Genomic DNA, 13,427 nt, shown 5'->3' with positions numbered 1-13,427 from the left:
ATTGACTTATATTTTTTTTTAAATATCTAATAAATAAGAAAGAAGATAATGGACTAACAAAACACAGATGATGCATTAACATAATTAGCAACTATTGATTCACTAGCTGGTGGATCTGCAGCAATAAGAAAAGTTTTTATAAATGAAAAGTACTTTGATAAAGAATTGGAAGAACAGAAAAGATATAATTCAGCAATGGAGAAGAAAGGGACAGGACAAGAAAACTTGTATCCTAATGCATTAAGTAATTCGATATGGAAATATTACTAATCAATTCAAAATTAAATAATTTAGAGGAATTTCTGTGACTGAAGAATTATGGAACATTTGCATCTGCAATAGTATATTTAGATACATCTGCCTTGAGAGGCACTCATTTTATATGTGACTATTGTAACTGAGTAACCTCTTTTGTTGCTAGGCAATTGTCAGGATGAACATTACTGCAAAGGGCATTTGATTATAAAGTATTACATCAGTGTGAAACACTCGAAATAAATTACTTTTTCTCTCTAAACAACATGTGGGCATGGTGGGTTCTTCCTTGGCTCGGCTATGATGTAGAATGAAACAGCATTTTTACATAAGATAACTTTTATTGAAAGATATGTGCTATGGCTTCCTTACTGAATTCTTCTGACTGGGAGTGCGGCAGCTGTGTCGTTTGCGAAGCCTTGGTGCGTGAGCGGCAGCGTCGGATTATGCATGGCGGTGTATATCTTGAGTCGCTGTTTCGTCCAGTTGACTGGAGACGCGCATCGCGAGGTGGCCCGTTTAATTATTAAGAACGAAGTCGTGAATCGGATGGTGATACCTTGGATGTGGCATCCCAGTGTTTCTGTTTTCTATGAGGCCGTGTGTGACAGTGTTGTGCGTCGGCCAGCGGAGCGGCACGGCGGGGGAAGGCCAGTGTCCAGGATTCAAACAACGGACTTCAGCTTGCCAGTCTTTGGCTCTCAGATCTTCATCACAAGCTCACAGGTGACTGCTGATGTGAGGCCGTCTCCTTCCCGTCCTTACGAGTACATATAAATTAGTCTTCAAATACCTTATAACTTCTGTCTTCTGGCGGCGAGGGTGCTGCTTGCTATTCCATTACAGCGGCGGACTTGTTGCTTCTGTGTATGATGTAGTCTCTTCCTGCATGACGGTCTTCAGCACCGACTGAACTGTACTGGAAGTGAAAACTACTATCGGGCCCACTGCATCTCGCGTATTTATTTACTTCAGTTCACTGGAGGTGAACGACTTCACGGAAATTGCCTCTTCTGTCACGTTGAAACGATTCTCAAAAACTGTTCTTAACATCGATCATTGGCTCTCGGAACGCAGGCGTGGGCCTTTGATCACATGTGACAATTGAGAAACATGTGAGCCGGTTGGGCGATGCCCTGACTGCTGAATCGATAGCTTCCACTTATGTGGGGAGGGCGATGGATTCTCCTGAACATGCTGACTTCACGGTCAGCTGTTGCCACTGCTGCTCTGCCCGCTGTTTGCCACTCTGTAATTCTTCTAAACTAAACTAAGGTTTTCATTTATTTTCTAATTTCTACTTCACTTCACATTGATTTCACTGATTTATTTACGTACCTTAAGCACCACTGAACACTATAAAAATAAATATACGAAATTTGTATTTTGTTCATTTGGAGGAAATAATTCCAAAGAATTAGATGAAATTTTGCCCTAAGGTACTAGTAGTATAGTGTACAAAGAACTCAAAATTTTGATTAAGTACAATGTCGTCATTTGTGGTCTATTTGTTCTAAAAAAAATTTCAGCTAATTTCAAGTTCGATATATTACATTTAATAATTTCATTTCATTAATTTTATTCTCTTAAATGGACAATGATGTTTTATACTCACTCCTAAATGAGTATCATATTTGGTATTTAAAATGTATAAAATTTACTGAAACGTATTATCCTTATTGAATAATAACTGTATAGGAATACAGAGAACTGAAGGTCATTGGACAGCGTACAATGTTAAAGAATGTATATTTCTTAAGGACTATTATACATACCTAATCTTTAGTCACATGGCAATATATACCTCCATAAAATGTAATCTATGCATCATAGTTAACACTGGTGAATTACCAGGATACTAAATTAGAATAAAAATATTATTTCAGTGGGTCATGGTTGATTGTATCTGTAAAGCTGATGGATCATTATATTTTACATCTATATATTCTATTTATAATGTTGGTTGATTCCAATAAGTGTCTTTTCATCTGTTTAAAATTTTCAGAGGGGGGGGGGGGGAGGGAGAGTATTTCCACCTGGGAATTACATACAGAAAATTTTTGGACAAGATGCTAAGGCCTAAAAAAATTTCATTTCATTCTGAATAAGAATTACTGATTTTTCATTGCCTTTTAAGCAGTCCAAATTGGACAGGTTTAATTTTTCTGATGTAATAGTATCTTCATCAGAAGGTAAAACGTCATGTGTAATCATTTTTTGAGTTGTTTGGCTTCTTTTTTGTGATTTAAAAATAAAAGAATACAGTCCTGGTTCATTGATAAATACAGTATTTTTTGTATGTGTGACTGTAGTGTCTTGGAGACACCTCCTACCTTAGCCTGTCTACAAATTTAATCATGTTTATCAGCTTGTTTACTATTATAATGTTCCAAAATTTTTGGAACTTCATTTGTATAAAAACATAGATTAGTCTTTTCATCAATTATCACAAGTGCTTGCTTAGCAGTGTATACAGGCCTGTTATTAAAAAGGTGTATGATCCACTCCATTTAAAATATAGTACATACATTCAAATTCTGTAGCAGACATACTCACAATTTCGTCATAGATATTTTTTCACTTCTCATTTATTAATCAATAATATCACTGGATTGGTCATTTTGGGGAATAAAATATAAGGTGTTAATTATTTATTTTCATTCTAATTCCGAAATATTATTGTTTTTAATTTCAATATATTTGTGAATATAATTAATTAATGATTTTAGAAAATTTGATTTAATCTTATTAATGTTTCCAGGCCCTACCGCCATAGGGCCTGTATTATCAAGGTATGGCTATCTGAAGCCTGATATTCCATGCTTAATAAAACGTAAACTATCATTAAGTAATTCAAATACCCTTTTCATTACATAAATGAATCCAAATATCTTTAAATCGAGAACAAAGACCCATTTATAAACATTGTTTGTTTTTAATTATAAGTTAAAGCTTAGATTATAGAAATCTTTCTCAAAGTCCTTTCTAACTTTCGACCCTACCTGTGTTTTCTGGCCTATACATTTCTTTATCCACTCAGGCTGCTCGAATTTTTAAGACCCTGTGTTTTTTTGTGAGCTTCATTCTAGTGAGAGACACTGTTTGAGATTTCTTCAGTGAAACATGTATTTCTGTTTGTCATTCAGTGTTGTCACCAATTTGATTTCCTTCATTCTTTGAACTATTATATTCTCTGCAGCTAATGGTAAGTATTTCTGTAATTCGTGTATTTCTTTCGAATATTCTAAATCTACTTCAAAACTTTATCCAATTTTAGCACTATCAGGTATTTTCTTCATTTTGTGCAATCAAAACTACATGGGTTGTCAAATTCAAATCTACCATGTGGTAAATATTGAGTCATAGCTCATACATAAAGACTGTTAACATCTAAATAACCTAAGTAATTTGATGTCTTAGTCACATCGAAATCCCTCCGATATTTGTTGTTTGTCTTCACGTATCTCTGGCAGCTGTGGGATATCAAATACCTTTTATTCCAGTCTTGCATCAAAGTACAAAGTCCTTCGACAATGACGTGTTTCAGTCTATAGTGACAAACTTCAGATCTGTTCTACACCATGTCCTAAAGTGATAAAGCCGCAATGGCATCGTCGAAACATGTAAATACACTCAGCAATGCATCATGATGTAAAAATAGAATATGGTGTAAAATAGGCTACATCGTCCACTCAGTCACTTTGTAACTGACATTATGTGTACAGTATGATGTTTTGTACAGCAATACCAGTTACAAAATGAAAGAGTGAATGATATGGCCTATCTTGTACCATATTTTAGGATAAATTTTATTTAGATTTTTGTAAAAGTCGAGACGTGTAGTTTAAGGGTGGAAATGACTGTTCTGCATCGCATTCACATAAAGTTGTAGTTATCTAACTGCAATCTTCCTATTGCGATATTTATCCATTCAATGTTGCATAGTTGTTTTTAAGTGCTCGAGACACTGTTTTAGTCTCTGTTATATGCAGGTAATTCATAAACATGTAGATGCTGATGATAAAATATAAAGATATTTTCAAGCCTTCATTGTACTCTTTCGACCTATCTCCTCTCTCCACTGAATTTAGCAGTGGAATTCCCGTTGCAATCTTAATGTTACCACCCTTGCCTTTAATTTCATAGTAGTTTGTTTTCACTTTGCTATACATTGAAGCCGTTCTTCTGACAATTATTTCTGTTTTAATTTACTTCTTTCATACAGCCGTTTTGCCTTAGCCTCCATGCATTTCGTACTGATTTCTTGCCTGTGTGATTTGTTTTTCTGTATTCCTGAATGTCCTCCTTTCGTCGATCAGTTGAAGTGTTTCATCTGTAATCCATTGTTTGTTCGCAGTTTCCCTCCTTGTTCGTATGGCTTTCTATTCAACTTCTGTGAATACATTTTTGCCCTGAATAGCAGGACTGTGTAATGAGCTATTTACTATCGTAGTATCTCTAGCATCAGAGTACTTGAAGTTTCTCTCTTCATTCCCTGGTACAGCCGTGTCCCATTACTTACACATTGATTCTACCTGAGTAGACTCTTCTAACTTAAGCCTACTCCTCACCACTATTAAATTGTGATCAGATTGTGTGTCTGCTACTGGGTACGTCTTACATTCCAGTATCTGATTTTGGGATCTCTGCCTGACCATGATGTAATCTAACGGAAACCTCCATATGACATGTAATGCTTCTGATTTTCATGTCGTGTCACTTCGAAAGGCGTTTTTGTTACTCGACTCCTGACGGAAAGTACACTCTGACAATTTCAATTTTACGTACAGCGCTTCCTTCGCAGCATCTGTTAATGGAGTTTGATGATTCAAATGGCTCTGAGCACTATGGGACTTAACACCTGAAGTCATCAGTCACCTAGAACTTGGTACTACTTAAACCTAACTAACCTAAGGACATCACACACCCATGTCCGAGGCAGGATTAAAACCTGCGACCGTGGCGGTCGCATGGTTCCAGACTGAGGTGCCTAGAACCACTCGGCCTCGGCGGCTGGCAATGGGGTTCTGTGGCTTTCTAATCGAAATCATGAGAACATGTCTCGCTGTGTATTTGGTCTCTTCTGTTGTTTCGAACTGATATTCCCAAGTTGAAGAATAATGCTCAGGAATAGGTGAGAGTTGTAACTGTGAAGCTTCTTTAGTGGAGGATTTACAGATGCTTAAGGTTCTTCTACTTAGTTCTGGTTCTCCCTGTTCAAGTAGAGTTTCTTTTTCCGTTTTTCCACATTACATTGCTACGGATGCATGGGGTAAAGTGCTGTACCTGGAGGATAGTGTATTTAGGAACACAGGATGTTTCCTGGTCAGTGCTTAATTTTCGTGACCGATCTTGGAACCACATGAAGAACAGCACACAAGAGATCGCCATAAGGAGTTTCTGCCCTTTTCTACTGTTCTTATTGTTGTGAGACCCTAGGTTGTGCTTTGCCCAGTATTTGTAAATATTAAGTGTTCTATACATTTAAGTATTATGTAATATATGAAAGCTATTTTGGAGTTAGTGTAAATTCCTCAGTTAATGAGTCTTACGAGGAGTAAAATGCTTCATATTTTTTAAAAACAATTCGTCAGTCGTGCGCCGTCTTGCACGTTGAGACTAAAGGTCATTTTACAGTGAAATATGTGATATTTGCTAATTAACTGAGTTTCTGGAATGTTTCAAGAAATTTCTGTCTCGGAAATGGAGATTTGTATTACTTGCCAACAGCGTGTATTTGAAAAATTTTTCAACGTGTAACTGGTATTTCATAACAGTTCTTCTTAGTTGGATTTAAGTTATTGATTATGGTCGTACAGTAGGATAATACTGTAGATCAGAGACTGTTAAATACAGTACTGACAAGATTATCTCGAATCCGAACGTTTTGTAATTAAAGTATAATGTTAGTTCCTGGTAACAGTTTTTCAATTTTGGAATGAACCATACTTTTGCGGAGTTGATGTTGCAATTTCAAAAAACCACTGCAGTCCACATAAATTGTATGCCATCATTTCAAAATGGAATTAGAATATTTATTAACTCTCTATTACAGGGCTGGTTCAACACAGACCTCTACATGCAGGTATTTTACGGTTACTAGTCCACAGTAATTCTCCTCCATACCTTGTGGATCTGCTACTCCAGAAGTAATTCCTAGACTCCCATACTTAATGTTCTGAGAGCGGGTCTTGATTCGGACCAAGGTACTGCAGTAGAACTCCACCAGCAAAGATCCGAGTTTGTATACCAATCAGAGTCACGGTTTTGACATACCAGCATATTTCCAGGAGTGCACATTCCGTTATAATGTGAAGGTTTCATTCTGGACGCATACTTTATTGTTTGTTCCCGTATTTCGTAAATTTTAACTTTATGTTAACCGCATATATAATCCTCTTTCTCATATGGATGTATAAACAGGAGTATAACGTCTCCTACAGCAAAATGATGACGCTGCCACGACTCACAAAGGATGCATATCGCGTGCACGTCCTCACGGAAGTGGACGAAGACCCGACCACTATAATTTGGCCCCCATATGGTAAGATACTGTCCATCGGAATGGAAGTTATGTTGGTCGAAGACTACTCTGTTGGAGATGTTCTCATCATCGACTTGGCCAATGTGAATGCTGGACACATTGTGCGTGCAGATATCAACCTCATCCACAATCTTGAAGTCTGCTACAAGGTAATTTCCAAAACCTATTCCATTCTGGTCTAACCGATTAAAAGTATAACATGAATGGAATTTTCCACCATTAAAACTATTTGCATCACTGGGAATCGAACATGAGTAGAAAGAGCTCTAATGTGTTCTCCAAATAAATTTGCCACCCACCATAAAAGTGGCAGGAAGCGAACCCCCTAACACAGAAAAATTTGCTGCACTGAGATGGCGTGGTTGCAGCCTGTAACTGTCTGATCACAAGGCAATATATTACTAGAGTAAAAAGAATGTGGGCAACGTGACGAATAACAAACAACCATCATTAACAAAATTAAGAAAAAATAGTTGCTACTCCCCATAAAGCAGAGATACTGAGTCGCAGATAGGCACAACAAAAACACTGCCAGAAAGTGAGATTTCGGCCAACATGACACACACACTCACACAAACGCAGTTCACACACACATGACCACGGTCTCTGGTATCTGAAGCCCGACTGTGAGTAGCAGTGGACGACGAGACACACAGCTGGGTGATGGGGGCAAGGAGGAGGTTACGGCAGGGGAGGACGAGGCACATTACGGCAAAGTGTCGCTGTTTGGAGCACAGAGGAACGAGTAGGAGAGAGGGTAGGGCAGCTAAGTGCCATTGGGAGATTAGATAGAGGGTGGAGGGAGGCAAATAGCAAAAAAGGAGAAAAGTAAAAAGATTGGGGGTGTATTGCTTGAGTAAAGCGATGTGCATTGCAGGAATGGAAACAAGGAAGGGGCTGGATGGAGAATGACAATCACTAACGAAGGCTTAGGCCATTAGAATTACGGCAAAGTAGCATATACTGCAGGATGAGTTCCCATCTTCCCAATTAAAAAAAGCCCGTGTTAATGGAAAGCATGCTGATGGCACGGGCTGTGAAGCAGTCACTGAAATGAAGAACGTAATGTTGAAAAGCGTTCTCGGCAACGAGGTGGTCCAGCTGCTTCTTGGCAAAAATTTATCAGTGGCCATTCATGAGGACAGACAGATTGTTGGTTGCCATGCCCGCATATAATGCAGTGTAGTAACTGCTACTTAGCTTGTAGATCACTTGTCAGGTACCCCTGCTTTTGATGGGATAACGCTTTTGAACATACTGGTGAAGGTAGTGGTGGGAGGATGTATGGGACAGCTCCTGTGTCTAGGTCTATTACAGAGGTTTGATCCAAGAGGCAAACTGTTGTGTGCACGGGCCTTGTAAAAATGCATGATTTTGTGTAGGTTACGTGGGCGGCAAAATACCACCCAGAAAAGCGTTTATTAAAATAATATGTACAAAAATAAGTATTTAGCTTCAGTTTGATGAGAGAGCGTGTAAGCGGCTTAAAACTTCTGAACTCTAATCTACATCTAACTCAGTGAACTATGGCTAGGTGATGTAATTGTGGTTCAGTCTCGTCTACTGTTGCAGCACACCTAATTACTGGATAAATTTTTTGACGCTAGGCGACGATTGTGGCAACTGTTGGGGGTTTCCACTAGGGTGTCCGATATCACTCTAACGCAGCATGGAGATCCTGCTCTCATTGCATTCTGTAGCGGCATAAACAATGGTAGGCAGATGAAGTGCACAATTTTAATGCCTTGTAGTGGAACATAATGTAGTTCCTGTTATGTGCAGCACGCGTATGACGAGCGTTCGCATGTGCTGCCATACTGGAGACGGGCTCTGTGTACATCGCTGTGTTCAGTATTTAACGGTGGGCACAGCAAGCCCAGTTCGACTCCAGATTGGGAGAGTGTCATAGCATCTTAACTGCCGAAAGGAAAATTTAGTTCCAAATTGCTGCATTAGTTTCCTAGGTTCAATTTCACAAAAAATTTAAAAAAAGTATATTACAAGTTTTCGACATTGCCACATGCTGCTGATCTTCTAATGGAACCAAATTTCATTGGCAGATAATAAATGTTGCTACATTCACAATACACTCAAAGAATCCCAAAAATGATGAAGTAAAAATTGAGCAGGTGGTAGCGGTAAAGATTCCTGAACTGAGTACTTGAGATAAGTAACTAAAGGACAAAACCGTATATGAAGTTTTTTATTGTTAAAATATTTGTACCTTACAGCAACATTTGAAGCTCATAGAAACTGTTCAGTGTGACGTCCGTTCTCCACAATCCGTATTTTACAGAAAGAATCCTCCACTTTGTCGGATATCGTTTTTAGGCGGTAATACGGAGTAGACAAAATGGTGGTGTTCGCAGCGTGAAAATTGGGAGGAAAGTTTCCTTTTTTTCTTTAATTTTCGTTTAGAAATAAATTCCTTAACACAGTAAGTGTAGTATACAATGTACAACATACTCCTGAGGCAGGAGGTACAACAGTGGCTCTATCAATCAAGCAAGGAATCCTATTTGAAATTCCTAAAGAACACATACAAGCAACATATTACATAGCATGATATCTCAATTATCTTTGTCGTAGACAATCTGTAGCAATAAGAAGAAAATGTTTAGTTTCTCATAACAATACAGGTGAAATGTATGTACATCCATGCTGTCGTCACATATCGTAATGTATACACGGTTGAAAATTCCTCAGTCATTCTAGATCCCTGGTTTAAAATTCTTCAGATTGCATTCCACTCATATCTTTCCATTATGCGTCATAATTATAAGAATGTACTATTAGAGACTGTAGTATAAAGATTCGCTACTAAAGGTGGCATTAACGTACCTTTACTCTTGTACAAACTCTTTAATATATTTAGTTACCTAATGAATTTATTTGTCAACAGAACAATTACACAATGCACAAGAATAACTGTCAGGACATCTTAGTGCAGAGAAATAAAATTTGAAATGATTTGTATGGATACTACGGTAATACCGTTCATGTGCTGGACCACTTGTTGTTCCATGTCATGAGTAGTCGTCTAGGCTGCCGTTTCCCTTCGCAGTCGTTCATGTTTACAAATTTAAACTAGCGCCGTGAGGTCCATCTTCTCCACAGGAGCCTTCATCTTTCTTTTTCTTGTCTTCATCCATTTACTTATATCTTGTATTTCACGCTGATCCCTTATCGACACATTTATTCTCATGCTCCACATGTTTAATCCTTTGATCTGTCTTAGTACCGTCATTTATATTGTTGTTAAATTGTCATTTGTCTGTTTCGTTTCCGCTCCAGTTTGAGCTGAACATTTAATGACAGGACAAACCATTGCCTTATCCATTTCTATTCTCCCCTCCGTTGTCATATATTTGTTAGTCCAAAGAGTGTTTTTCAGCCATCTGGCTAGGCTTACTGCCTCGGTCACTTGGCTTTCCACTTCCAGGTTTGTCTTTATGGCTGGTGATGACAGTCCCTGGTGACACACCACCTACATCTACTTTACTGTGACTCAGAAGTGTGCTTGAAGTTAGCATACTCTTTCATATTTTAGGTGGGGTGTTAACATTATATTGCTTAGCTCTTTTATTGAATTGGTGAATTAACTTGTCTAAATTATTCTTATTATTTGCTTTTTGTACGGCATCGTCAGCTTCAGTGATATGTACCATTTTGTTTCCTATTCTATATCCTGATTTATTTCCTCTAGCATCAGTGACTTGTTCCATTATTAAGTTAAGCAAGACTAGGATTAATGCTTGTGCTTGTCTAGTTCCTTTATCTATTATAATTTCATCTATCAGTCCTTTGCCTGTTTTAATTATAATATTTCACTATTAATTGAATAATTATATAATTATAACACTATAATTAAATACAATGTAATTATAATATAATCAATTTTTATAATTTTCACTCCTTTAACTTTAAAATTAGTCTTACGTCCTTATTTATAATCCTACCAAATTCTTTTGGCAAGTCAACAAAGTATTCAGAGGCTAGGTTATGAGGCTATGTATTCCTCGACAGCCTGTCTGAGCGAAAATAGCATCTACTGTGCTCCTGTTTCTCCTGAATTCTTGTTAGTCTTCTGCTTTTTCTACCATACATCATTCTGTATTCTGTCTTTAATTACTGATGTTAGCAGTTTTAAGGTGATATCAAACAGAGTAATTCCCAGATATTCTTTAACACATTTTTCCTCCTTTGTAAACCTTTGACTGCTGGACGAGTTTACTCGTCATGCAGCGTGCCGCTCTCTGGGTGCTAATGACGAGTATAGCCGCGGCTGCCGGTTTTCCCCTGAGCGCTGTTGACGAGCTTAAGTCGCACCCGCTTGCCGGCCCCTGAGCGCTGATGACGAGTATAGGCGCGCCCCTACCTGAATGCTGATGACGAGATAACTCGGACAGAAGACTTCCCGTCCCATGTCTCAGTAGCCTTTCGTAGTTCTGGTCGCTAGCTTGGCTGCTGTGAGTCTAGGCTTCGCACTACAGTTCACTGTTCATCGGAATTTACATGTGTTTTTCGCGTCTTGTGTTTTACAAGGAAAATGGCGAGACGTCGTGGTTGCACTGAGGAAGAAATGATGGGGATTCTAACGAGGAGCGATAGTGAGGGTGAACTACTTGATTTTGACGAAAGTGATAGCTCTTCCACAGAGTCCGAAAGCTCTATTCATAAACTGTCCGCGTCAGCAGTGGTGTCAAAGCAGTCTCACGTTTCAACCAGAGATGTTAGTTGTTCTGAATCTGAAGAATGAGAAAGTGATAGCGAAACACCTACGAAGAAAGGAGGTCTTAGTGATATATTTGACTGGAAAGAAAATGACTTTCAGCCAGTTCATCACGTATTTGATGATACGCTGTCGAAACATGTGTGTCAAATAGGGAATGAGTCAAGTATTCTGTCAGTTTTCATGTTATTCTTTACACAAGAACTGATGAAATATATAACTGGCGAAACGAATCGGTTTTATTTATTCACCAAGGAGAATACTCCCGAATCAGTGCATTCTCGAATCCCAAAGTGGAAAGATACTGGATATGGACAAATGTGTTGTTTCACAGATGTTTGTCTTCTGATGCCTCGCGTGAAAAAACTGAAAATTAGTGAATACTGGACCAGAGATGTTCTTCTAAATACACCAATTTTTAGTGACCTCATGTCAAGAGAGCGCTTTTTGTTACTTATGAGAATCTAACATTTCAGTGACAACTCTCCCAATACTGGAGGAGACAGATTATTCAAAATTAGGGACATTTTCAATAAAGTTCGTATAGCTTTCCGTTGTGCATTTAATCCATATCAGAAACTCTGCATCGATTAAAGTTTGTTATTATGCAAAGGACGCTTATCCTTTAGACAATTCATTCCATCGAAACGGAGTGGATTCGGTATAAGAACATTTGTGTTATGTTATTGTAAGACTGGGTCTGTCTTGGATTTCATTGTTTATACAGGGGCATCAACAGAAACTGAGTACCACAATTTGGGTGACATAGTGGCTACACTTAGGAAGCCCTATTTAGAACATGGACACACCCTCTACGTCGATAACTGTTACTCAAGCACATACTTGTTTGCCTGGCTTCACAGTCATGGGACGAACGCATGTGGTACTATCCGTAAGACAGACGCAACATGCCGAAATTTCAGAAGAAACTGGAACGGAGAGATATTCAATTTACGCTTACTGCTACAATGCTTGCTATATAGTGGTGTGACAAAAGGGAAGTGCGGATGTAGACCACATGTAACACCACAGAAATGGTTGACACAGGAAAGATTGACAGGAATACAGGAGAAAAAATTAAGAAACCACAAAGCATTGAAGATTATAACTTGAATATTGGAGCAGTTGACCGTTCTGATACGCTGCTTAGCTCTGTCGGATGTATACGGAAAACAATGAAATTCAAACGGTTCAAATGGCTCTGAGCACTATGGGACTCAACTGCTGTGGTCATTAGTCCCCTAGAACTTAGAACTACTTAAACCTAACTAACCTAAGGACGTCTCATACAGCCATGCCCGAGGCAGGATTCGAACCTGCGACCGTAGCAGTCGCACGGTTCCGGACTGCGCGCCTAGAACCGCGAGACCACCGCGGCCGGCGAAAACAATGAAGTGGTATATACAGTTATTATTTCACGATCTAGATCTGTGTGTTTTAAATGCTCATGTCCTACACAGATCACTAACAGGTCGTAAAATGACGATAGCAGAGTTTCATCGGTCACTGGTAAGGGAACTTACAGGAATGTCTGCGTTAGAGCGCAGAAAAGCTGGCAGAGGAAGGTGTTCTGATGATAATCCTCTAAGATTTGTGGGAAGGCATTTTCCAGACATTACAAGTGAGCAATCCAAGAAAAGTGCGCTAACGCGTAGATGCATGGTTTGCTGGAAACAAAAAGTGCATCGAGAAAGTAGGTACAAATGTAAAACTTGCAAGGTACCATTGTGTGTCGTACCCTGTTTTGAAAAAAAAAAAAAAAAAAAAAAACACACACACAAAACAGAATTAATAATTGCAGCATAGAAAACTAAAAAAAATTGTAAAAAGGGAAAAACAAAATAAAAATGTTTTTAACTTCACCAGTACCGGTCCAAAGCCCGGATCAAAAAGAAG

The 13,427-nt window shown here is 38.5% G+C and overlaps 1 protein-coding gene across 1 annotated transcript in view; it reads left to right on the top strand.

Moving 5' to 3' along the window:
- LOC126266764 (clavesin-1-like) overlaps positions 1-13,427 on the top strand; it is a 74,779-nt gene that overhangs the window by 41,944 nt on the left and 19,408 nt on the right. The window contains exon 5 of the mRNA XM_049971284.1: positions 6,699-6,948. Coding sequence (XP_049827241.1) covers positions 6,699-6,948 — 250 coding nt within the window. The remainder of the gene's footprint in view (positions 1-6,698; positions 6,949-13,427) is intronic.

This window comes from Schistocerca gregaria, chromosome 4, assembly GCF_023897955.1.
Source record: "Schistocerca gregaria isolate iqSchGreg1 chromosome 4, iqSchGreg1.2, whole genome shotgun sequence".
NCBI classification, from domain to species: Eukaryota; Metazoa; Arthropoda; class Insecta; order Orthoptera; family Acrididae; genus Schistocerca; species Schistocerca gregaria.
This window is presented reverse-complemented; position numbering and strand designations above follow the sequence as displayed.